Source organism: Salmo trutta, chromosome 8, assembly GCF_901001165.1.
Source record: "Salmo trutta chromosome 8, fSalTru1.1, whole genome shotgun sequence".
Classification (NCBI taxonomy): Eukaryota; Metazoa; Chordata; class Actinopteri; order Salmoniformes; family Salmonidae; genus Salmo; species Salmo trutta.
The window spans coordinates 20,217,701-20,242,857 of record NC_042964.1 but is presented as its reverse complement, the minus strand read 5'-3'; the positions used below and the strand labels follow the sequence as shown (position 1 = coordinate 20,242,857).

The 25,157-nt window shown below is 41.2% G+C and overlaps 1 protein-coding gene and 4 non-coding genes across 5 annotated transcripts; 3 read left to right on the top strand and 2 right to left on the bottom strand.

The window, feature by feature from the left end:
- Positions 1-3,974: 3,974 nt before the first annotated feature.
- On the top strand, positions 3,975-4,046 carry trnad-guc (transfer RNA aspartic acid (anticodon GUC)). The gene has a single exon. It is a non-coding gene; the product is annotated as a tRNA-Asp (tRNA).
- Positions 4,047-9,626: 5,580 nt separating this feature from the next.
- Positions 9,627-9,700, top strand: trnad-guc (transfer RNA aspartic acid (anticodon GUC)). Its single transcript has one exon. It is a non-coding gene; the product is annotated as a tRNA-Asp (tRNA).
- A 1,628-nt stretch (positions 9,701-11,328) lies between these two features.
- LOC115199247 (RAB6A-GEF complex partner protein 2) lies at positions 11,329-24,754 on the top strand. The gene is given in 7 exon segments (XM_075074290.1): positions 11,329-11,412; positions 16,836-16,995; positions 17,252-17,351; positions 17,353-17,377; positions 20,295-20,367; positions 20,370-20,431; positions 24,665-24,754. Coding segments are annotated over 7 exon segments (594 nt in total).
- On the bottom strand, positions 11,916-11,987 carry trnad-guc (transfer RNA aspartic acid (anticodon GUC)). The gene has a single exon. It is a non-coding gene; the product is annotated as a tRNA-Asp (tRNA).
- Positions 13,574-13,646, bottom strand: trnav-aac (transfer RNA valine (anticodon AAC)). The gene has a single exon. It is a non-coding gene; the product is annotated as a tRNA-Val (tRNA).
- Positions 24,755-25,157: the final 403 nt, after the last annotated feature.

Sequence of the window (25,157 nt, the reverse complement as noted above, 5' to 3'; positions counted from 1 at the left end):
TTGAAATGTTCAAACACAACCCCCCCAGTTCAATGAGGGCCCTACACATCAATCATCATGACAACTTCAAAGAGATGCAATATAGATATAACACACACTCTAACACGTGACAGAACAGGATAAAACTATATGACCCTAACCACGTGACACCTTCCCGCCAGGATGTCCAGACCGGATGCCCTTATTTGGGCATGTACGAACCAGCCGGACATAGGGTCATAAATCAGACGCATAGGGTCATAAATCACGATTTTGACCGATGCCGTCTCCTTTATTCTCTCTTACCTGGTTGGTTTTCCAATCCATCAATGGGAGTAACCGATCCATGAAAGTCTGCTCCAAGTAGCAGGGGTACAGTTTCGAGGCTGGTAACATACACAGGGTGAACGAGCAATACGTCCTGGAAGTGTAGTTTCAGCATGACTCTCATTGTGAGAGGCGAGGTAGTCTGAGTGACCCCTCTAAGTGTAGTGTCGCATCGTTCCACTTTTAACTAACGTTTAGTTGGCTTCAAAGCTCTTTTGAGATCATCGAACAATGTTTGAGAGATGAGTGATATTGTCGCACCCGAATCAATTAGCGCATGACAAGTTAAGCAGTCCTCCAGGACTGTTTCCAGGTATGGCCGTTTCGATTCGTGGTTAGTGGACATATTCCCCACAAAGTGGAGTGGTCGTTCGCAACGACGTGATGTGCCATTTCTGTTCAAGGTGGAAGCAGATTGACTTTTCCGATTTTGAGTGGGCTTGGCTTTAACGAAGCGTTTGACCTTTTTCTTCGCAACCTTTGTATCAGAGTCTATAGACAAAGCCCGGGGGCTTGTTTCTTGATCAAGTGGGCCCTGGATAGGGTCTTGAATGAGAGCGGGAGAAATTTGAACTTTAATGTCCTTGCTATGGGTGTTAATTCCTGCGGACCTGGTGTCCGGTAATTCCCCGTCTAGTCCTTGTGACTTATCTTTTACCCTTTTCTCAAATTGTTCTCGCTTTAGTTTTTCCCGTAGTGGGACTTCTGGAGAACATTGGTCTACGTTTGGATCGTCCTTCAACCCTTTGTTACCCTTGTGTTCTAACACTTTTTGTGGGTTGGGTGCAGGAACGTAGCGAACAGGTCGATTGTAGCGGTAGTCATGTTGATGGTGACGTACTTTACAGTTATTTCGACCGCGGAGGTTATTGGAATCATGGTTTTGCCTGATGTCTAGGGTTGAAAGTGCTCTTTGTAGAGATTGGAGTTAATACTATTCAGACAGACACCCAATAATATCAATTTCACGAGAAGAGGAATGGCCTACTCTGGAGCGCTTGTGTAGCCTACAGCCCGGGGGTAGGCAACCCTGTTCCTGGAGTGCCACAAGTACTTTAAGATATTGTTCCAACTAGGCACCACACCAACTAAGTCAAGTGATCAGTTCAATGATTGCCTAAATTCAACACATCTGGTCTTCCAGGTCAGTTCAATCAAAAACATGAAGTGCCAGCGGCACTCCAGGAGCAGGGTTGCCTACCCCTGCTATAGCATGTTGCGCACTGGAACAACCGGAAGAGAGACGCTAGTGATGTATAGCCGACTTAAGAAACTAAATATTATACTGAACAAAAATATAAATGCAACATGTAAAGTGTTGATCCCATGTTTCATGAGCTGAAATAAAAGATCCCAGAAATGTTCCATACGCACAAAAAGCTTATTTCTGTCAAATTTTATGCACAAATTTGTTTAAATCCCTGTTAGTGAGCATTTCTCCTTTGCCAAGACAATCCATCCACCTGACAAGTATGGCATATCAAGGAGCTGATTAAACAGCATGATCGTTACACAGGTACACCTTGTGCTGTGGACAATAAAAGGCCACTCTAAAATGTGCAGTTTTGTCACACAACACAATGCCACAGATGTCTGAAGTTTTGAGGGAGCGTGCGATTGGCATGCTGACTGCAGGAATGTCCAACAGAGCTGTTGCCAGAGAATTTTATGTTAATTTCTCTACCATGAGCCACATCCAACGTCGTTTTAGAGAATTTAGAGAATACAACCAACCGGCCTCACAACCGCAGACCACGTGTAACCACGCCAGCCCAGGACCTCCACATCCGGCTTCTTCACCAGGGCAATTGTCTGAGACCAGCCACCCGGGAAGCTGATGAAACTGAAGATTATTTCTGTCTGTAATAAAGCCCTTTTGTGGGGGAAAACTCATTCTGATTGGGTGAACCTGGCTCCCCAGTGGGTGGACCTATTTCCTTCCAGGCCCACCCATGGCTGCACCCCTGCCCAGCCATGTGATATCCATAGTTTAGGGCCTAATGAATTTCTTTCAGTTGACTAATTTCCTGATATATATCCTGAACTGTAACTCAGTAAAAAAAAAAAATGTTGCATGTTGCGTTTATATTTTTATTCAGTATAGCTAGATATAAGGCAGTTCATTAGCTAAATATAAGAGTTATAGGCTAAATATTTACCAGTCGATGTGAAAGGGAAAAAGTGAACAGATTGTGAAATGCCAGATCTAGTGCGTTCCTCCAGGCTGCACTCTGTGGTCCCCGGGCACGCAAAGCTCCACTGTTGATTAGGCCTAGGCCTACGTTTTTAGACAATAAAATTATAATACCTGGGCTACAACAACACAGTGCAATGAGGAATGTATTATTGTTATCAAGTGAGTAAACAATTATTGTCTATAGGTTGTAAACTGCAATGATGTAGGCTAATTTGAATAACCTCTCAAATGTCCTGTTTTACTTCAAGCTGATGTAACTGCATAGGCCTACAGCCTAGGCCTGATTATGCAATCATTTGGATCAGTTTGGGTCTATGCTGAACAGTTTAGAAGGTTTAAAAGAGAACTCATATAATGTATTTTGTCAGGATGTAGCCCAGTGTTAAGATTGGCCTATAGGAAAATATGGGCTTCTCCTTTCCAACTCCCTGTTCTTAATGCTGTAGCCTATTTTAGATTCAGCAAGCAGGAGCAATCGTACATATCTCGTGCAATAAGCTAAGTGTAGGCTGAAGAAATACATTGAAATAAGTGGCCAACAAGCTTTTGTAGTCTGGCTTTTCCTGGGACTCCACAAGATTTAAGAGGAATAGCCGTGGAAATGGAGAGGCCAGGTGCGTAATTGCGAAACAGAACAATGACAGACAGGATCGAGATGTAGCCTATAGCTTAAATTAGAAGCATATTCATATTAGCCCATAATTCATAAACTCAATGTTAGCACAGTGATATAAAAATAAATCGAAATCATAGGTAGCCTGAACACTATGTGCGCTTGCGCTGAGTGCGCTTCCTCCCAGTCCCCTGATACCAGCTCTAAATGCCTAAAAGCTACCCTATTGTTTCAGTTTTTAGGGACAAGAACTGTATCCTACCTAGGCTACAACAATACAGTGTAATGAAGAATGTTATTATTGTTTTCAGGTGAGTAGCCTACAAAACTCGAATCTAGGCTGTCAACTTCAGTAAATAGCCTATCTCAAAAGCCTGGCGTATTGAATGCATATTAATTTAGAAATAACTGCATCTAGCCTGCCTGATTGGGCAACCATTTAGTAGGCAGTTTAGCCTACAAGGTCCAGGCACGTTAGCTGGCCAGTAATATGTTGTATTTTCTCAGGATGTATAGGCATAAATATGCTAATGCATGGATTTCTGGTGGCGCGCATATGAATTATGATAATACAAGAGCATGGAGAAAGTTCATTATTCCCATCAGACCCACTCCTTGAATGCCCTACTCTTTGAAGTTTGCAGTTGTCTAAATAAGCACTATTTTGCTCAACATATATATATATTTTTTTACCATTTTAGTGTGTGTATGTACTCTACTCTATTTATACTTTTCAACAGTAAAAGTTTCAAAAAAATATGCTGGAGGATGTCATGCTCAACATCACTTTTAGTTCTAGGGAAAGGAAACATATTAAGTAACTTGTGAAAACTAGGTATATTGTCTTAAAGTACTCAGTCCTCGTTAGTATAGTGGTCAGTATCCCCGCCTGTCACGCGGGAGACCGGGGTTCAATTCCCCGACGGGGAGGAAGTGTTTTTTTAAATTCTGTTTGAGAGATAAACCCCATAGTAGAAGGCAATTCATATCTTGACTTTGACCCCGTTCTATTTTGAGATTCTATAATGACATTCTGAATATGGCTGCCGCCCGCATTTAGAATAAAACTCCATGTAGAATGAAATCACAGACAGCCAAACATCAATGGTCAGTGTTCACGAGGACTGCTCGTTGTATGGGTCAGTATCACAGATCTGGGTCAGTATCCCAAATTTGATTTATGTTGTTTGAACATACATACAGCACGAGGACAGTGGCGTTTAACCCACTGGTAAAATGGGTGGCGGTGGTCTGATTGTATATAAAGCAAAGGTCTGTGGTTGTAATTAGGGGTGTGAATATTTAAACGTTCAAATGAAATTGGGATTCCAAACCGATAAACAGTCTGGATTAATGATTACACCCCAGCTCTCTCTTCTCTAATGATGTGAGTGTGTGCTCAGTCTTCGGTTCGTGTCGTGTAGACTAGCCTATTCATTGATGATAGGCCCTGCTTTACTGAAGTTGCAAGACATTGAAAGCCAATAAATTGCGAGATACAGCATTCAATTGTGAGATACAGCTTTTGATTGCCGATAGATAGGCCTAGTGCACGTTCTGACTTTGTCTGCCTGGTGGCCGACCTGTCTACACTGTGCCCCTTCCCTCTCTCTATCTCGCCATCTCATTATGGAAGATGAGTATTTGTGTTCTCGGAAGTACGGCATTCGACTCTATACATCGGCTCTCGTTTAAACGTTAAGAAAAATATATATTTTTCACATCCCTAGTTTTAATGCTGTAAATCTTTAAAAAATACAATTGTCTCGAAGGACCATATAATTTGTCCATATTAATCCAACTAGGACCATACCATTTATAAATATGAAGCCAACTAGGACCATATAAATTAAATATGAATCTGGTTCAAAGGACCATGAAATTTATACATATTAATCTGTCTCGAGGGAAGATATAATGTTAGTGTTTATAGATATGAATCCGCCTCGAAGGACCATACCATTAATATACTGAACAAAAATGTAAACGCAACATGCAAAAATGTCAAAGATTTTGCCAAGTTACAGTTAATAAATGAAATCAGGCAATTTAAATAAATTCATTAGGCCCTAATCTATGGATTTCTGGGCAGGGCGCAGCCATGGGTGGGCCTGGGAAGACAAGGCCCACCCACTTGGGAGCCAGGTCCGCCCACTTGGGGAGCCAGGCCCAGCCAATCGGAATGAGTTTTTCCCAACAAAAGGGCTTTATTACAGACAGAAATACTCCCCAGTTTCATCAGCTGTACGGGTGGCTGGTATCAACCGATCCCGAATGTGTGAAGAAGGTGGATGTGGAGGTCCTGGGGTGGTGTTGTTACACATGGTCTGCGGTTGTGAGGCCAGTTGGTTGTAATAGCAAATTCTCTAAAATGACATTGGAAGCAGTTTAGAGAAATTATCTGGCAACAGCTCTGTTGGACATTCCAGCAGTCAGCATGCCAATTGCACTCTCCCTCAAAACTTGAGACATCTATGGCATTGTGTTGTGGGACAAAACTGCACATTTTAGAATGGCCTTTTATTGTCCCCAGCACATGTTGCACCTGTGTAATGATCATGTTGTTTAATCAGCTTCTTGATATGCAACACCTATCAGGTGAATGGATTATTTTGGCAAAGTGACGTAAACAAATTTGTGCCCAAAATCTTTCTGGGATCTTTTATTTCAGCTCATGAAACATGGGACCAACACATTACATGTTGTGTTTATATTTGGAAAGACCTACCTGGACTTACAGTAAGCATGCTTTTGACCTGCTTTGTTTCCTGTTGTCACATGTGATTGGTGTGTTGTTGAACATGAAAGATGACAAGTTCCTATACCTGCTGCTATACTATACCTAAATGTCTGTCAATGGTCTCTGATCTTCTGTTACTCAATAGATTGATCATTCTGTGGTCTCCATGGAACATATCATTTATTCATATTAATCCGGCAAGTATGACAATGTAAATTATGTCAATCTGGCATGAAAACCCTTAGCATTTAAATGTATCTCGCTTGAAGGACAATGTTGGTCCAGTATGTGTGTGTTTGTGTGAATATGTGTGCCTATACGCCATGAAAGTGACTCGCCATTACATCATTCTTCCGGGGTCAGTCCCCTAATTATTTTGAATGGGCTTGGCGATCATATATTACATTCGTGAAAACGCAGTTGTTTAAGATATATATTTATCAAATGATATTCGTGATTGTGGCTGAATCTACTCCTGCCAGATGCCTTTTAATAAACTTCTTATGGGTATGTGGGAAGCTACCGTCCCACCTGGCCAACATCCGGTGAAATTGCAGTGTGCCAAATTCAAAAACAGAAATACTCATAATAAAAATTAATAAAACATACAAGTGTTATACATCGGCTTAAAGATGAACTTCTTGTTAATCCAACCGCAAGGTCAGATTTCAAAAATTCTTTACGGCGAAAGCATACCATGCGATTATCTGAGGACAGCGCCCAGCACACAAAACATTACAAACAGTTACAAGCCAAGTATTAGAGTTACAAAAGTCAGAAATAGCGATAAAATTAATCACTTAGCTTTGATGATCTTCATATGGTTGCACTCACAAGACTCCCAGTTTCACAATAAATGTTTGTTTTGTTCGATAAAGTCCCTCTTTATATGCAAAAACCTCCGTTTTGTTGGCGCATTTTGTTCAGTAATCCAATGGCTCAAAGGCGGTCACAACGGGCAAACGAAAAATCCAAATAGTATCCGTAAAGTTCTTAGAATCATGTCAAACGATGTTTATAATCAATCCTCAGGTTGTTTTTAGCCTAAATAATCGATAATATTTCAACCGGACAATAGCCTCATCAATATAAAAGAAAAACAAAGGCGCGCTCTCGGTCAGGCGCAGGAAACAGGTCTGGCGACTTCCCAGGGTCCACTCACTCAGTGGTCTTACTCCCTCATTTTTCAGAATACAAGCCTGAAACAATTTCTAAAGACTGTTGACATCTAGTGGAAGCAATAAGAAGTGCAATTTCAGTCCTAGTCATGGGATACTGTATAGGCATTCAATATAAAACTACAAACATTAAAAAATCCCACTTCCTGGATGGATTTTTCTCAGGTTTTCGCCATTTTAACCTCTCTATTATTTTAACCTCTACGTAACATGGATTTTTCTCAGGTTTTCGCCTGCCATATCAGTTCTGCTATACTCACAGACATTATTTTAACCTCTCTAGGGAAGGTGGGACGAAATCGTCCCACCTACGTAACAGCCAGTGGAATCCTGTGGCGCGTTATTCAAATACCTTAGAAATGCTATTACTTCAATTTCTCAAACATATGACTATTTTACACCATTTTAAAGACAAGACTCTCGTTAATCTAACCACACTGTCCGATTTCAAAAAGGCTTTACAACGAAAGCAAAACATTAGATTATGTCAGCAGAGTACCCAGCCAGAAATAATCAGACACCCATTTTTCAAGCTAGCATATAATGTCACATAAACCCAAACCACAGCTAAATGCAGCACTAACCTTTGATGATCTTCATCAGATGACACGCCTAGGACATTATGTTATACAATACATGCATGTTTTGTTCAATCAAGTTCATATTTATATCAAAAACCAGCTTTTTACATTAGCATGTGACGTTCAGAACTAGCATACCCCCCGCAAACTTCCGGTGAATTTACTAAATTACTCACGATAAACGTTCACAAAAAACATAACAATTATTTTAAGAATTATAGATACAGAACTCCTCTATGCACTCGCTATGTCCGATTTTAAAATAGCTTTTCGGTGAAAGCACATTTTGCAATATTCTAAGTAGATAGCCCGGCATCACAGGGCTAGCTATTTAGACACCCACCAAGTTTGGCACTCACCAAAGTCAGATTTACTATAAGAAAAATGTTATTACCTTTGCTGTTCTTCGTCAGAATGCACTCCCAGGACTTCTACTTCAATAACAAATGTTGGTTTGGTTCAAAATAATCCATAGTTATGTTCAAATATCCTGTTTTGTTCGTGCGTTCAAGACACTATCCGAATGGTAAAGAAGGGTGACGCGCACGGCGCATTTCGTGACAAAAAATGTCAAAATATTCCATTGCCGTACTTCGAAGCATGTCAACCGCTGTTTAAAATCAATTTTTATGCAATTTTTCTCGTAAAAAAGCGATAATATTCCGACCGGGAAAGCGTGTTTAGGTTCAAAGAGAGAGAAAATAAAAACATGGGGTCGACTCGTGCACGCGCCTCAGTCCCATTGTCCTCTGATAGAGCACTTACCAAAAGCGCTAATGTTTTTCAGCCAGTGGCTGGAATTACATCATTCAGCTTTTTCCCGCCTTCTGAGAGCCTATGGGAGCCGTAGGAAGTGTCACGTTACAGCAAAGATCCTCAGTTTTCATTAAAGAGAGCCAAGAAGAACAAGAACTTGTCAGACAGGTCACTTCCTGTAAGGAATCTTCTCAGGTTTTTGCCTGCCATATAAGTTCTGTTATACTCACAGACACCATTCAAACAGTTTTAGAAACTTTAGGGTGTTTTCTATCCAAAGCCAATAATTATATGCATATTCTAGTTTCTGGGCAATAGTAATAACCAGATTAAATCGGGTACGTTTTTTATCCGGCCGTGCAAATACTGGCCCCTACCCCCAAAAGGTTAACAGTTTTGGAAACTTTAAAGTGTTTTCTATCCAAATCTACCAATTATATGCATGTCCTAGCTTCTGGGCCTGAGTAGCAGGCACTTTACTTTGGACACGCTTTTCATCCGGAGGTGAAAATAGTGCCCCCTACCCTAGTGAGGTTAATAAAATGTTGCGCTGACGAAGATTGCTCAACATTTTTGCCCTTTTAAGGCCATTGAAAAAGCTAACAAACGTTAGAAAACTACAGGGCTACTTCCTTGAAAATGTTGCAGCACTTTAGTTGCACGTTGACACAACCATTGGAAAAAAGTGTTGTTGTTTCGTAAACTCCATGTACAGTTGGATGAGATCACGGATGGCCAGAGGTCAACTGTCAAGGTCAAATACACCACAAGTCTCTGTTGTGCAATTGGTTAGTGCGTTAGACTCTTAAGCTATAGGTTGGTGGTTCAAGCCCACCCAGGGATGAGAGTTTTTAATTTGTAGTGCTCCATGAAGTGACATCCTGGACTTGTAATGAGATTCCCTGTGACTTTGGCCTGCTGAGGGTCAATTCCACCACAAGCTTCTCTAGCACCATTTTAGACTTTCAATCTAAAGGTTGGTGCTTTGACCCCACCCAGGGATGACATTTTTCAGATTGTAGCGATGTGAACAGACCCTTCCTGACTTGTAGTGATCTTCCATGTGACTTTGGCCTGCTGAGGGTCAATGTAACCACACGTCTCTGTGGCACAATTCCTTGAAAATGTTGCGGCAGTTTCGTTACACGTTGACAGAATAATTGGAACAAAGTGTTGTTTTGTCATAAACTCCATGTACAGTTGGATGAGATCACAGATGGCCAAAGGTCAAGTGTCAGGGTCAAACACACCACAAGTCTCTGTGAAGCAATTGGTTAGCGCGTTAGACTGTCAATCTAAAGGTTGGTGGTTTGAGCCCACCCAGGGACAGTGTCTTTACATTTCTTCTGATGTGGAAAGACCTTCCTGGACTTACACTAGGCTTGCTTTTGACCTGCTGTGTTTCCTGTTATCATATGTGATTGGTGTGTTGTTCAATGTGAAAGATGAGAATTTCCTATACCTATTGGTAAAATGGTTGTCAATGGTCTCTGATCTTCTGTTACTCAATAGCTTGATCATTCTGTGGTCTCCATGGAACATATCATTTATTCATATTAATCCGGCTAGTATGACAATGTAAATTATGTCAATCTGGCATGAAAAACCTTAGCATTTAAATTTATCTCGCTTGAAGGACAATGTTGGTCCTGTGTGTGTGTGTGTGTGTGTGTGTGTATATATATGTGTGCCTATATGCCATGAAAGTGACTCGCCATTATGATGGTGATGGTGGTCTTGGGGGCCTGGCCAGTAGGTATGGTGGTGGTCCGGGGGCCTGGTCCCATGGTGGTGAGGTGTACAGGGCCAGCTGCATGGCCCAGTTGCTGAGAGGCCTCATGTAGGCCAGGGAGCGGTCAATACCCTTCTCACAGTAGGCCTTGGAGGTCCGGAAGACCATTACCAGACGCTCCCACACTGTTCGGTAGCAGCCCTCTGCCCTACCGCAGACCCTCCTCCAGCATAACCTGACACAGAGCGAGAGTGGGCTGAGATATTGGGATTGATTTATTATTTGGTCAATTGTCTGGATATTTTGGTTTGAAATGTGGAAGATGAGAGAGTCATTTAATCATATAACAGTCAAATATTTCTACCGTTTGTTGAATTTACTCAAATGACCGTACAAAATGTGTCACTCGTTGGATCATAGTAGTGGCCAGTCCGTACACCACCCCGGTGTATACCTAGTCTGACTGGACACTGGAGCGGTCAGGCACCCCCATTGGCCTCATACCGTTGACCGCACCCATCTGACCCCTAGCAAAACTCACCACATTCAGGTGAAACATAGACTTCAGTGCACTGCAAATCTTTTATTTAGGAAAGGCCTGGGGAAGGGGTTAGAACAGTAGTGCTTCGTTTTGTTAGATTCAAAGTGTGATCAGAATGTGTTGTTGAGTCTGGAAGTCATTCATAATAATTACAATATAAAATTGTATTTTAAAGCTCTTTTTAAGAAAACCAAATTGACTTTACGTAGTCACAGAGATTATCAGCAATATTTGAAAAAAGCAACAAGCGATAATGTAAGCATTACTATAAGCATTTCTAGACCAGCGTGGGTTAAAATAGCAGTCTGATCAGGGGCAAGATATTCCTCTGTTTGTCCAGTGTGTGGCGCTGTTTAGTCAATACTTTTCTATTAGTGTTTTAATAGTCAACAATAGTATTGCTCTTTATGTCTTGGCTTGTCTGAACTGAAACTCGCCATCTCACAGTCCAGATACCCGTAGGAATCACTGGCCGGTGTTATGCCGAAAATCTCCCCCCTGACAGAATTCTCACCCCCCTTCGCCTTCTTCATTGCTGCGACTTGCTTGCTAGTTGAGATTTCTGCTCTTCACTCCGTTGTCAGTTTAGCCTACATTTCACTGATCTTCGTATAAGAAAGCATTTTTGTCTGCAGTTTTCGGTTTGGCTATTTGTTTCAAGAGTATGTGGCGGTTCTAGCTTGTATGGCGCCCTGGGCGAACCCCCCCTTCAGTGCACGCCTCTGCCCGCACCAGGAAGCTCGGGCCCTCGGCATGCCCATGTCGCCCGTACCTAAACCCACTACCGATTTTTGTATTAGTCTATAAATAAATCTCTTTGCCAAAATTCGTAATCTATCCCATGTCTAATTCGACTTGTATTTTTGAAAGTGTAAGGATAATAATTCAGCCATAGTTGTTCTGAAATGTTGATTGCTTGCCAATTAATATAACACACATACATTAATTATTAATTTCGGTTGCCTATCCTGTCGTGAAGTTTGTTCTATAGAAAGTATTTGACTCTGATGTGTGTCACAGAAAGTATTTGACTTTAGCCACAAAATTAAGGAAATTAGAAGGGGTGAGAATTCTGTCAGGGGGGAGATTTTCGGCACAACACCGGCACACTGGTCTGACATCACACTGTTGGAGAGATACCACCCACTGCTGTCGTAATTGTAGTACTGGCCTGAAAAGACCGAGAGACCGCAAAGTCAAGATCTGAATGGCCTCTTACTGTGAAGCTTATCTCACAGACAGAAATAAAAAACAATTTTAAAAACATGTTCCTCCCCGTCGGGGAATTGAACCCCGGTCTCCCGCGTGACAGGCGGGGATACTGACCACTATACTAACGAGGACTGAAAGTTCGGTTAAAATCCAATTGTTATGTATTTAGCACACTGTATGTGGAACTGGTATATAACGGCCATAAACATTTTATGCTTTGCCATTGGTATTCTATACTACTGAGCGATTAATGCTTTTTGTGGTCGGTTCGGTTTCGGTTAGATTCTGAAAAAAGAATCACGGTTTTTGATATTCAATGCACTAGGCATTATATGGGTTGAATGCTGTAACAACACAGAATAAAAAAACTATTAAAAGTCCTTCAATGGTACTGACGGCTTATCACTTATTAACCATCAGTTATTCACATTACTTTAATAAAATATTTGTTTAATTTGATGACTTTATTATTTCATTACAACTCATCTCATCTCTATAGAGCTGCTGCCGACGCTGTCTGCCAAAATCACTATTTTTGTAGATCTTCAATGTAAATAATTCATACTTTAATGAACTTACAATCACTTAAATCGTGTATTTTCAGGCTCGCAAATTAACCGCTTTCTATCCCTCTTGATCGCTGTTTACTGGACAAGATGAAGCGGGCACGAATGGATTATGGTCATTGTAGTTAATTACCACGTTTCTGCGCAAAACCATGTTGAATATTGGCCTGTTTGAAACTACAACTCCCTGATTCATCTCTACAGAAACTGCAAATCGAGCTAACAGAAAAAAAACTAACGAATTGGAATTCAAATAACTGTACCGAAGTAAAAAATAAATAAATAATACAAATAAAAAAAAAAAAAAAAAAAAAAAATATATATATATATATATATATATAAAAATGTATAATAACAAAACAAATAACCAACATTTTAGTAAAACGCTCAGCGCTAGTATTCCAGAAGCTCAGTTGCTAGTTTTTGAATTTTTGCTTGAATTCAAACTCTATACTATATAAACACATAACATCACAAGAATCAATGTCTTAGCCAACTAATTGAAGAAGAATGTGTAAACACAAAGCAAAAGCATTTTTTTCTGCTTTCAGTCCCCATTCATTACTGAATGCTGGCTGTAATGAATGGTACTGACGTTCCATAGCAGCTTGTCGAAGGCAGTGCTCCCTCTGTCTGATATATCTCTGAATCGCTGGAAGGCAGCCTCATTGTCCACCAGCCTTTCTCTTTTACACATCACACACATAGGCCAGCCACAAAGCCACACAGTACGCACTGAGACAGAGGCGGAGAGAGAGCACATTATCATTCCTATAATCTAAAACTAACATGGTGTGAGAGCAATCTTGAAATTACAAAAACGAACAAACTTAATCTCCGACTCCATTACAACCTGAAGGGGATAAAATTACATTTGAAATAAATGTATCAAATAATGAAATACTTTTTAAAAAAGTATAAATTATTTTTATTAAATACATTTGCCAAAATTATATATTTAGTCATGTCTGTATAGAAATAAATAATATAATTCAAAATCCTACTCCTGAGAGCATAATTTAGCCACCAAAAAATATATAGCTGTGGATAAAGCGTTCCATCTCATAATTGCATGCCATAACTTGCTCTCCTGCTAAATTTGAATTTAAATACTGTGTATGAAAACAACTATTATTGCCCGCCAAAAAGACTGTTTCCGCCCGGTCTCGAACCGGGGACCTTTCGCGTGTTAGGCGAACGTGATAACCACTACACTACGGAAACTAGATGCTAGCTAATGCTGTCTATATACTTTTATCCTTGAAACTAATTCTACAGAAGCACCCCAATTCTGAAATTCTGTTTTACCTGGCAGATGGACTACATGTCCTGCATGTACTGTATGTCCTGAGTCAGGCGGAATCCCTGCGCTACTATATATTATAGTTGTATTACATTATTATCAGTGGTACCTGGCAGACGGGTAACATGTCCTGGAGGTACTGTGTGTCCTGGATCAGGTGATAGCACTTGAGCAAGGCACTTAAGCCTAAAGCCGAAATCACACGTAAAGACGCACAAGAGAAATTTGCGTGCGAAAAAGCAAGGGTCAATTGACACAATGTGTAGCAAATGCCTACGTAATTGTCATGAAAATTCATAATAAACAGTTGTATTTATTCGCTATGCAGCCTCTGGGAGTTATTGTTGGGAGTTCCTTTTGATTCACCATAGATGTTCTACAGGGTCCACTGTACCTGGGCTAAACGGTTGTTGTTTTGTTAGCTCATGAGGATGTTGTAGCTAATAAACCCAATCTGTTTGTAAATAACTACAGTTGAAGTCAGAAGTTTACCTACACCTTAGCCAAATACATTTAAACTCAGTTTTTCACAATTCCTGACATTTAATCCCAGTAAGAATTCCCAGTTTTAGGTCAGTTAGGATCACCACTTTATTTTAAGAATGTGAAATGTCAGAATAATAGTAGAGAGAATTATTTATTTCAGCTTTAATTTCTTTCATCACATTCCCAGTGGGTCAGAAGTTTACATACACTCAATTAGTATTTGGTAGCATTGCTTTTAAATTGTTTACTTGAGTCAAACGTTTCAGGTAGCCTTCCACAAGCTTCCCACAATAAGTTGGGTGAATTTTTGCCAATTCCTCCTGACAGAGCTGGTGTAACTGAGTCAGGTTTGTAAGGCCTCCTTGCTCACACACACTTTTTCAGTTCTGCTCACAGATTTTCTATAGGATTGAGGTCAGGGCTTTGTGATGGCCACTCCAACTTTGTTGTCCTTAAGCCATTTTGCCACAACTTTGGAAGTATGCTTGGGGTTATTGTCCATTTGGAAGACCCATTTGCAACCAAGATTTAACTTCCTGACAGGTGTCTTGAGATGTTGCTTCAATATATCCACATCATTTTCCTTTTTCATGATGCCATCTATTTTGTGAAGTGCACCAGTCCCTCCTGCAGCAAAGCACCCCCACAACATGATGCAGCCACCGTCGTGCTTCATGGTTGGGATGGTGTTCTTCGGTGTTACGTTCCCCAGTTTCTGTGTTGTGGTTTGTGTATTTTCATGTATGTATTTCAGGAAATGGATTCCTGAAATTCTCTACAAGCAGCTGATTGGTCAGCCCCATTGATGATTGGAGAGCTGACCCCGCCCCCTCGTCAGGACGCAGCTGTTTCCAATTACCAACTCCTTCTGAAGCTTTATAAGCCAGTGTTCAGTTGCTCAGGAAAGAGATGATTGCTGAGAGAGGAGGCTGATGGCTATTATATTGGTTGTTGCTAACAGACATAAATGTGTCCTGTGTTGATTGTTGCTGGGGAGCTGATTGGTAAATTCTGTGTTGTTGTTCAAAGTTTTGTTAAGTATTGTGTAGTAGCTGATTGGTTAAGCCTGTTGTGTGTCAATAGGATGCAGTGTTTTGATTATTGAAAGTGTTTGAGTTATTCTGTTTCATTTGTTCCCAGGGGGGAAGGGGAAGGCACCTAGGGAGTGCTTAGGCAAGAGGCCCGCGGGCATACATAACCCGTAGTAGTTTACTGTCTATGCACACTCGGTAAGACCTGGGCGGACCATCCCCTGTATTTTGGTTAGTGCACCAGGTGGTGCTAGTTAGGTAAGTAGTGGGTAGGCAGGTAAGGTAGGAGAGGGGGCTTTGATATTTACTTTCTTTGCTTTGGTTCCGTCCAGCCCCTTTTCCCAAAAATTACCGTGCGACGGAATAAATTCCCTGTAAACGGTAAATCTCTGCATTTTGTCATCCTTACTCACACCTACAGTCCCATACTTCTTTCGCAACACGGAGAGTTGAGTTGTAGCAGGGTGTTGCGTTCCCTCTTACTAGAGGCGTGCGTAACATTCGGCTTGCAAGCCTCCCCCTTTTTCCTCCAAACATAACGATGGTCATTATGGCCAAACAGTTCTCTTTTTGTTTCATCAGACCAGAGGACATTTCTCCAAAAATTACAATCTTTGTCCCCATGTGCAGTTGCAAACCGTAGTCTGGCCTTTTTATGGTGGTTTTGGAGCTGTGGCTTCTTCCTTGCTGAGCGCCCTTTCAGGTTATGTCGATATAGGACTCGTTTTACTGTGGATATAGATACTTTTGCACCTGTTTCCTCCAGCATCTTCACGCGGTCCTTTGCTGTTGTTCTGGGATTGATTTGCACTTTTCACACCAGTATGTTCATCCCTAGGAGACAGAACGCGTCGCCTTCCTGAGTGGTATGACGGCTGTGTGGTCCCATGGTGTTTATACTTGCGTACTATTGTTTGTACAGATGAACGTGGTACCTTCAGGCGTTTGGAAACTGGTCACAAGGATGAACCAGACTTGTGGAGGGCTACAATTCTTTTTCTGAGGTCTTGGCTGATTTCTTTTGATTTTCCCATGATGTCAAGCAAAGAGGCACTGAGTTTGAAGGTAGGCCTTGAAATACATCCACAGGTACACCTCCAATTGACTCAAATTATGTCAGCCTATCAGAAGCTTCTAAAGCCATGACATCATTTTCTGGAATTTTCCAAGCTGTTTAAAGGCAGTCAACTTAGTGTATGTAAACTTATGACTCACTGGAATTGTGATACAGTGAAATAATCTGTCTGTAAACAATTGTTGGAAAAATGACTTGTCATACACAAAGTAGATGTCCTAACCGACTTGCCAAAACTATAGTTTGGTAACAAGAAATTTGTGTAGTGGTTGAAAAATGAGTTTTAATGACTCCAACCTAAGTGTATGTGAACTTCCGACTTCAACTGTACATCTCGTTCTATCTACATAAACCGTATTCTCTTGAAATCAGAGTCCTCGAGATATCCAGCCATAACCTACCTAGGCTATATGCCTATGATCGAAATCAACACAGGTAGGCTGCAATTGTTTTCAATTATGTATTTGATAAATAAACCTTAGCTTACAGCCCAATACATGTTAAACTAGTCTACTTAGCATAGGGAAGATCATAACAATTCCTCTAATTCCTTTTCTACAAACGACCCACACAATTTGACTCCCTCTAACCCCTTCCTGGAGGAGGGTGGCAGGAGAGACGGCAGATCCCTGGAGATGGCCCTGGACATGTTGATCTCCACCTCGCGCTGCTGTCACTGTGAGTCTCTGGCCCTCCCAGTCTGTCACCTAAATGACACCCTATTCCTGTTTTATAGTGCACTACTTTTGACCAGAGCCCTATAGTATGTGTGTGCCTTTTCCGTTGTATCTTATTTGTGTTCCACATCATCTATGTTATGTACTGAGTTTGTTGTTGCAGACTCTGATCCATGGTCTCTAATCTATCCCACTGTTTGCTTGTTTGTGTGTTAAGCAGCACTTTGGCATGCATGTGACCTTTGACCTCACCACAGATCTGTTCAACATCACTAACATGCGGGGGAAGGTGCCAAAGTTTTGCATCTTCAAGACTGTCTACAGACTAGGGGAGGACATTATTGGCACCTTCAACTTCTGAGGGGGACATTCCCTGTATACAGGTGTGTCTAAGTGTACAGTGCCTTCGGAAAGTATTGAGAGGACCCTTTCACTTTCCCCACATTTTGTTACAGCCTTATTCTAAAATTGATTAAATCGTTTTTCCCCCCTCATCAATCCACACACAATAGCCCATAATGACAAAGCAAAAACAGGGTTTTTAGCCATTTTTGCAAATTTATTAAAAATACAAAACTGAAATATGACATTTACATACACTACCGATCAAAAGTTTGGGGTCACTTAGAAATGTCCTTGTTTTTGAAAGAAAAGCAATTTCTTTTGTCCATTAAAATATCAAATTGATCAGAAATACAGTGTAGACATTGTTAATGTTGTAATGACTATTGCAGCTGGAAACGGCAGATTTTTTATGGAATATCTACATAGGTGTACAGAGGCCCATTATCAGCAACCATCACTCCTGTGTTCCAATGGCAAGTTGTGTTAGCTAATCCAAGTTTATAATAAGTTTTTAAAAGGCTAATTGATCATTAGAACACCCTTTTGCCATTGTTAGCACAGCTGAAAACTGTTGTGCTGATTTAAAGAAGCAATAAAACTGGCCTTCTTTAGACTAGTTGTAACTGGAGCATCAGCATTTGTGGGTTCGATTACAGGCTCAATGGCCAAAACCAAAGAACCTTCTTCTGAAACTTGTCAGTTTATTCTTGTTCTGAGAAATTAAGGCTATTTCATGTGAGAAATTACCAAGAAACTGAAGATCTCGTACAACACTCTGAACTTCTCCTTTCACAGAACAGCGCAAACTGGCTCTAACCAGAGTAGAAAGAGGAGTGGGAGGCCCCGGTGCCCAACTGAGAAAGAGGACAAACACCCCCACAGTGTGATGCTGCTACCACCATGCTTCACCGTAGGGATGGTGCCAGGTTTCCTCCAGACGTGAGGCTTGGCATTCAGGCCAAAGAGTTCAATTTTAGTTTCATCAGACAAGAGAATCTTGTTTCTCATGATATTAGAGTCTTTAGGTGCCTTTTGGCAAACTCCAAGTGGGTTGCTCCAAGTGGGCTTTTACTGAGGAGTGGCTTCCGTCTGGCCACTCTACTATAAAGGCCTGATTTGTGGAGTGCTGCAGAGATGTTTGTCCTTCTGGAAGGTTCTCCACAGAGGAACTCTAGAGCTCTGTCATAGTGACTCAGTTACTATCGGGTTATTGGTCACCTCCCTGACCAAGGCCCCTATCTCCCGATTGCTCAGTTTGGTGGGCTGCCAGCTCTAGGAAGAGTCTTAGTGGTTCCAAACTTCTTCCATTGAAGAATGATGGAGGCCACTGTGTTCTTGGGGACCTTCAATTTTGCAGAAATGTTTTGGTATCCTTCCCCAGATCTGTGCCTCGATACAATCCTGTCTGAGCTCTACGGACAATTCCTTCGACCTCATGGCTTGGTTTTTGCTCTGACATGCACTGCCAACTGTGGGACCTTATATAGACAGGTGTGTGCCTTTCCAAATCATGTCCAATCAATTGAATTTAGAAAAAAGAAGCGCGCACCTATAAAGGCGAGGTGCTGGCTAGCGGAGTAGAAAACTAGAAAATAAGGGAAAGCCGCACACTCTAAGAGCTCAGATGCAAAAATGTAATAACCTCATAACCAATGTTTCGACAGCAAAGCTGTCTTCATCAGGGTATCATCACAAACACTGCGAGATGAGTCATTTATATAGTGTCAGAAGACACACAGGTGTTTGTAATCATGGCCAAGTGTGGCCTAATATCATTGGTTAACTCAAATATATAAAAAAAGGCATACAAAGAACATACAAAAAGACAAACAAATGGATAGCATACGATCATAGCATTTGTAGTCTAAAATGTATCTAACAAACAATTACAATGGCAAAATCACAATAATCACAATCAATTGAATTTACCACAGGTGGACTCCAATCAAGTTGTAGAAACATCTCAAGGATGATCAATGGAAACAGGATGCACCTGAGCTCAATTTCGAATCACATAGCAAAGGGTCTCAGCCTCCAGCATTTATGCTGAAATAGTTTGTGTCGGGAGGCTAGGTTCAGTCTGTTATATCTGGAGTATTTATCCTGTCTTATCAGGTGGCCTGTGTGAATTTAAGTATGCTAATTCTCTCCCTTCCTGGAAGACCTGAGCCCTAGGACCATGCCCCAGGACTACCTGGCCTGATGACTCCTTGCTGTTCCCAGTCCACCTGGTCGTGCTGCTGCTCCAGTTTAAACTGTTCTGCCTGTGGCTATGGAACCCTGACCTGTTCACCGGACGTCCTAACTTGTTTCTTTAACTCTCTCTCTACCACACCTGCTGTCTAACTCTGAATACTCAGCTATGAAAAGCCAACTGACATTTACTCCTGAGGTGCTGACATGTTGCACCCTCTACAACCACTGTGATTCTTATTATTTGACTCTGCTGGTCATCTATGAACATTTGAACATCTTGGCCATGTAGTGTTATAATCTCAACCCGGCAAAGCCAGAAGAGGAGCCTGGTTCCTCTAGGTTTCTTCCTAGGTTCCTGCCTTTCTAGGGAGTTTTTCCATGCCACCGTGCTTCTACATCTGCATTGCTTGCTGTTTGGGGTTTTAGGCTGGGTTTCTGTATAAGCACTTTGTGACATCGGCTGATGTTAAAAGGGCTTTATAAATACATTTGATTTGAATACTTACGTACATGAAGTATCTGCTTTTGTTTTTTAATACATTTGCAAAAATTTTGAAAAACCTGTTTTTGCTTTGTCATTACTGAGTATTCGGTGTAGATTTCTGTTATTTTTATTTATTTAATCTATTTTAGAATAAGGCTGTAACTTAACAAAATATGTAGAAAGATAAGGGGTCTGAATACTTTCTGAATGTACTTTATATCTGACTCATATTTTTGCCTGAATGAAGATATTAAGTGTCTGTCTGTGTGTGTCAGTATTCTGTCAGCCTGCAGAGTGAGAAGGAGATCGAGCAGGGGTACCAGCGGCGTCCCGGTCAGTCGATCAGTGTGACGGTCACGGTCGTCACCTAGAGTCCTGCCTCCACACGGCCTCCAGCCACTTCTTCCTCCCTGTCTTACATAACCCAATCTCAACTCTCCACACACATACACACACACACCGTCCCCCTAATGTCATCCCCGGGTTAAGGACATACATTGGTACGTAGCCCACTCTGCTTGCTTCCTTACTTACCTAGACCCATCTCTCCTCAGTCACCGGTTGCATTCCAAATGCCAACCTTTTCCCTATGTGCCCTGGTCAAAAGTTGTGCACTCTACAGTGCCATGAAAAGGTATTTGACCCCTTCCTGATTTTCTATATTTGTGAATTTTTTTCAACACAATGTTTTTAGTTCTTCACCAAAAACCTAATATTAGATAAAGGGAACCTGAGTGAACATAACAGAACATTTTGATAATTATTTATTTTATAAACAAAGTTATATAATACCCAATTCTCTCGTGTGGAAAAAGTAATTTCCCCTTTACACTCAACTGGTTGTGCCACTTTCAGCTGCAATGACTCCAACCAAACCCTTCTTGTAGTTGTTGATCAGTCTCTCGCATCTCTGTGGAAACAACAACATTTGAGGGTTTTCGATCATGAACTGCTAATTTCAGGTGCTGCCACAACATCTCAATCGGGTTTAGGTCTGGACTTTGACTAGGCCATTCCAAAACATTACATTTTGTTTTTTTCAGTCATTCTGATGTACTGCATTCCACAATAAGAGCCTCATACCAACGGTCAAGCATGTTGGTGGTAGTGTGATGCTTTGTTGCCTCAGGACCTGGATGGCTTTCCATCATTGAAGGAACCATGAATTCTGCTCTGTATTAGATAATTCTACAGGAGAATGTCAGGCCATCTGTCCGCGAGCTGAAGCGCAGCTGGGTCATACAGCAAGAAAATTATCCAAAACACAAGCAAGTCAGAAATGCTGAAAAGAAACAAATGTAAATGTTTTTGAATGGCCTAGTCAAAGTCCAGACCTAAACTCGATTGAGATGTTGTGGCAGCACCTGAAATTAGCAGTTCATGCTTAAACTCATGTTGCTGAGTTAAAGCAGTTCTGCATGGAAGAGTGGGACACAATTCTTCCACAGTGATGTGAGAGACTGATGAAAGTACAGGAAGTGTTTGGTTGCAGTCATTGCAGCTAAAGGCGGCTCAACCAATTATTGTGTAATTTAATATTTATATATATATTTTTTAACCTTTTTATTTAACTAGGCAAGTCAGTTTAAGAATAAATTCTTATTTAAAATGACAGCCTACTTGTAAATCCCTCCCCTAACCCGAACGACGCTGGGCCAATTGTGCGTCGCTCTCTGTAAGGGGTGCGTACTGGCGGCAGAGAAGTCAGACGCAGGAGAGCAAAAACTGTGGTTTCAACGGCTCAGTTTAATAATAAAAACCCACCGGATTACAGAACAATAAGAAATGGGTACATAACCCAACGCACACCAGAACATAACGTGCACAAGCACTTACAAACAATACCGGACAAGGACATGTGGGGAACAGAGGGTTAAATACATAACATGTAATTGATGGGATTGAAACCAGGTGTGTGGGAAGACAAGACAAAACCAATGGAAAATGAAAGGTGGATCGGCGATGGCTAGAAGACCGGTGATGTCGACCGCCGAACGTTGCCCGAACAAGAAGAGGGACCGACTTCGGTAAAAGTCGTGACACCCTCCCCTAATCAGTTGTTGTTTAAGGGGACAATTACTTTTTCACACAGGGGTATTGGGTGTTGCATATCTTTGTTTAATAAAGTAAATTAAATAATTATCAAAATATTGTGATTTGTTCAATCCGATTCCTTTTATCTAATATTAGGTTTTGGTTGAAGATATACAAACATTCAGGGTGTCGTGTCTTTGGCTATGCTGGATTAAGTGATATGACATGCTATTCTATAAAATAATTTCTCTGTAATTAATATTACCTAATTTTAATATAATCAGGTAAATAATTAACTAGAAAGTCGGGGCACCATGAAAGAATGTTTATAGAGCTGTTATCTTCCGAATAAACTCATAAAGACCTAGTAATCTTTTACATCAGTAGCAGTCAATATTTAATCCTCGCCTTATTCAGTCTCATCTGAAAGTTGTAAATTATTAGTTATCTTCACGAACCCTGGCTAACAAATGAAATCAGCAATACACAATTTGGTTTATTTACTTATTACCTAAATAATCACACAGAATTACATATACACAGAATGGATCATACATTAATTACAAATTATGTCATAAAGAAAACGTCCCTGGTGGACGGAGCCGACATGACGGCTGGTTACACAAAGGAAAGGGGGTTGGGTTTGAATGGAAGACTGAGGAACAAAGGGACGTAGGCAGCTACTCTATCGTAAATACAGAATCTTATGCATTCTTAATAACCGCCCATTTGGAAAAGGAAAATGCAATCGGTTGGTCGTAGATGGGAGGCCGGGGTTGTCCAGCATGGATCTCTGAAGACTGTCTAGTGGTGAACTGGAGCGTGGTAGAATGGATACGGCGTCCGTCCTTTCCTAGCCCACGTTTACAGCGACTGCTGCTAACTCAACGGCTAGAAGGTGTCACTTCTTGTAACGCGGGTCGTCTAATGGGGACCAAGACGCGGCGTGTGAAGTGCTCATATTCACTTTATTTTAACTCTAAGGCAACAAAACAACAAAACGACCGTAAACAGTCCTGTCAGGTGCAACATACACAAAACAGGAAACAACCACCCACAAAACACAGGAAAAAACACCCCTACTAAATAGGACCTTCAATTAGAGGCAACAAGGAACAGCTGCCTCCAATTGAAGGTCAACCCAAGAAACTTAAACATAGAAATAGACATACTAGACCAAACATAGAAATATACTAACATAGAACATAAACCAAAAACCCCGAAACACATAAAACAAACACCCCCTGCCACGCCCTGACCAAACTACAATAACAAATAACCCCCTTTACTGGTCAGGACGTGACACTTCTGGAGTGAATAAGAGTTCAAAGTTCATACCAAGTTGCCATACTTTTAAGCTCATGCTATATTCTGGCTGGTATAGTCGAAATTCATCCTTCCGGCGTGTAGGTCGTCACCTTCACATTGAAATTCGATGCCAATTTCGTTAGGTTCTTGCTGAGGTTGGCTTAGTTCTGTAGGTGGTCTTTGTCCTTTCAACGTGGGGATGGTAAGTCCTCACGTCCTTGGAACAGGTTATCTGAGCCCTTTTAGCATCGGACCGTCGTCCTAACGTCCTCGGAATAGAAAATTACATTTTTGTCAAGGGGCTTATATAGGATTGGGAGAGAGGGCTGTGTTTCATAGTTTACAACCACTGTCTGTTCACATGGGCGGGGCCTCTGAGTGAGCAGAGTTTCCCTATGATAAACCGTTCTCTCATTTAAGAAGCTAAAACTTACATTTCATCTTTTCACATAGTTTCATATTTAAACATTTAAATTGCACAACAATTCCATGTGAATCTGATAACTAGAATGTGTAGGTTTTCCAAGATACAGTTTATGTCGTCCTATCATCAGTAATCATGTCTCAGACGCCAACTGAACTGACATCATATTCATTAAGTCCCAACGCATATTTTCAACTGGTTGGATTACCGAAATATGGTTCCGTTTCCCATCTTTCGATGTCACCAGACTCTCTCTCAATGTTAACAAAGGGATTTTCAATAGTCACATCGGTAGAGTAGAGAGAGGAAAAAGGGGAAAGGTATTTATGGGGGTCATAAACCTCCCCCATCAAGCCAACATCATGACAACCGTCGAAAAAATACGTAAAAATAGAGAAAATCAGAAAGGTGAAAATACTTCTTCACAGCACTGTATAGGGAAAAGGATGCCATTTGGGACACAGCCCTCCACTCTCGTCTCCCTGTCCTTGGTTTATTATTAGTGAGTAGCCTGCCCTGCTAAAGTCTGTCTGCTTTTTGTTTATTAGCTGGCTTAGCATAGAGGGTTTGAGCACTTGACTAGAAGGACCATTGTTCTTACAGATGACTGAGGATGCTGCTCATGTTCTGGGAGTCACAGTGCCATCACAATAAGATGGTTTCCCAGACACAGATTAAGCCTAGTCTTGGTCTAAGAAGGACTTTCAATAAAGACTAGGTTAAATCTGTATGGGAATCCGTCCATAGGAGTAGCTCCTCAACCCTCTGAGTCCTTCTGCCTGTACAGCCTAACTATACTTCAGACACTTCTATAACAACCTAAACTAACTATAACATGTTCAACTTGTACACAGTGACCCTGCGATGGCGTCTGCACAGTTTGTCACGTCCCGAGAGCCCATGGAACCGCCCACCGTGCTGCAGAACCAATCAGAGGTTCACTGTGTGGACGGGGACGGAGCATGTTGACGTGGATACGTTCAGTTGGAACCTGCCAATCAAAGTGCTCCCCACCAATCCCGCCCTGACGTCCTACGTCTCCCAATTCACAGGGACCAACAGCATCAACGTTTGAGCGTGAGGAGTGGAGGGTTATATTTGCACGAATGGTGATGTAAAGCAGGTATCAATTTATTGGTGTTTTAACATATTTTGCAGTATGTCCTATGTTTTGGGGATTGCCCTCACTTTTTAAAAATATATATATATATTTTTTATATATAGCTTAAAGATGACAATGACGACCAATGTAAAATGCTACCGTCTGTCTGTGGGGTCATTTACATTTCTATATATTTTTTATCCCTTCATTCAAAACCCCCAAAAATACAGTCCATTGATTTGTCACTCCATTTTTTTGTATTTCATATTC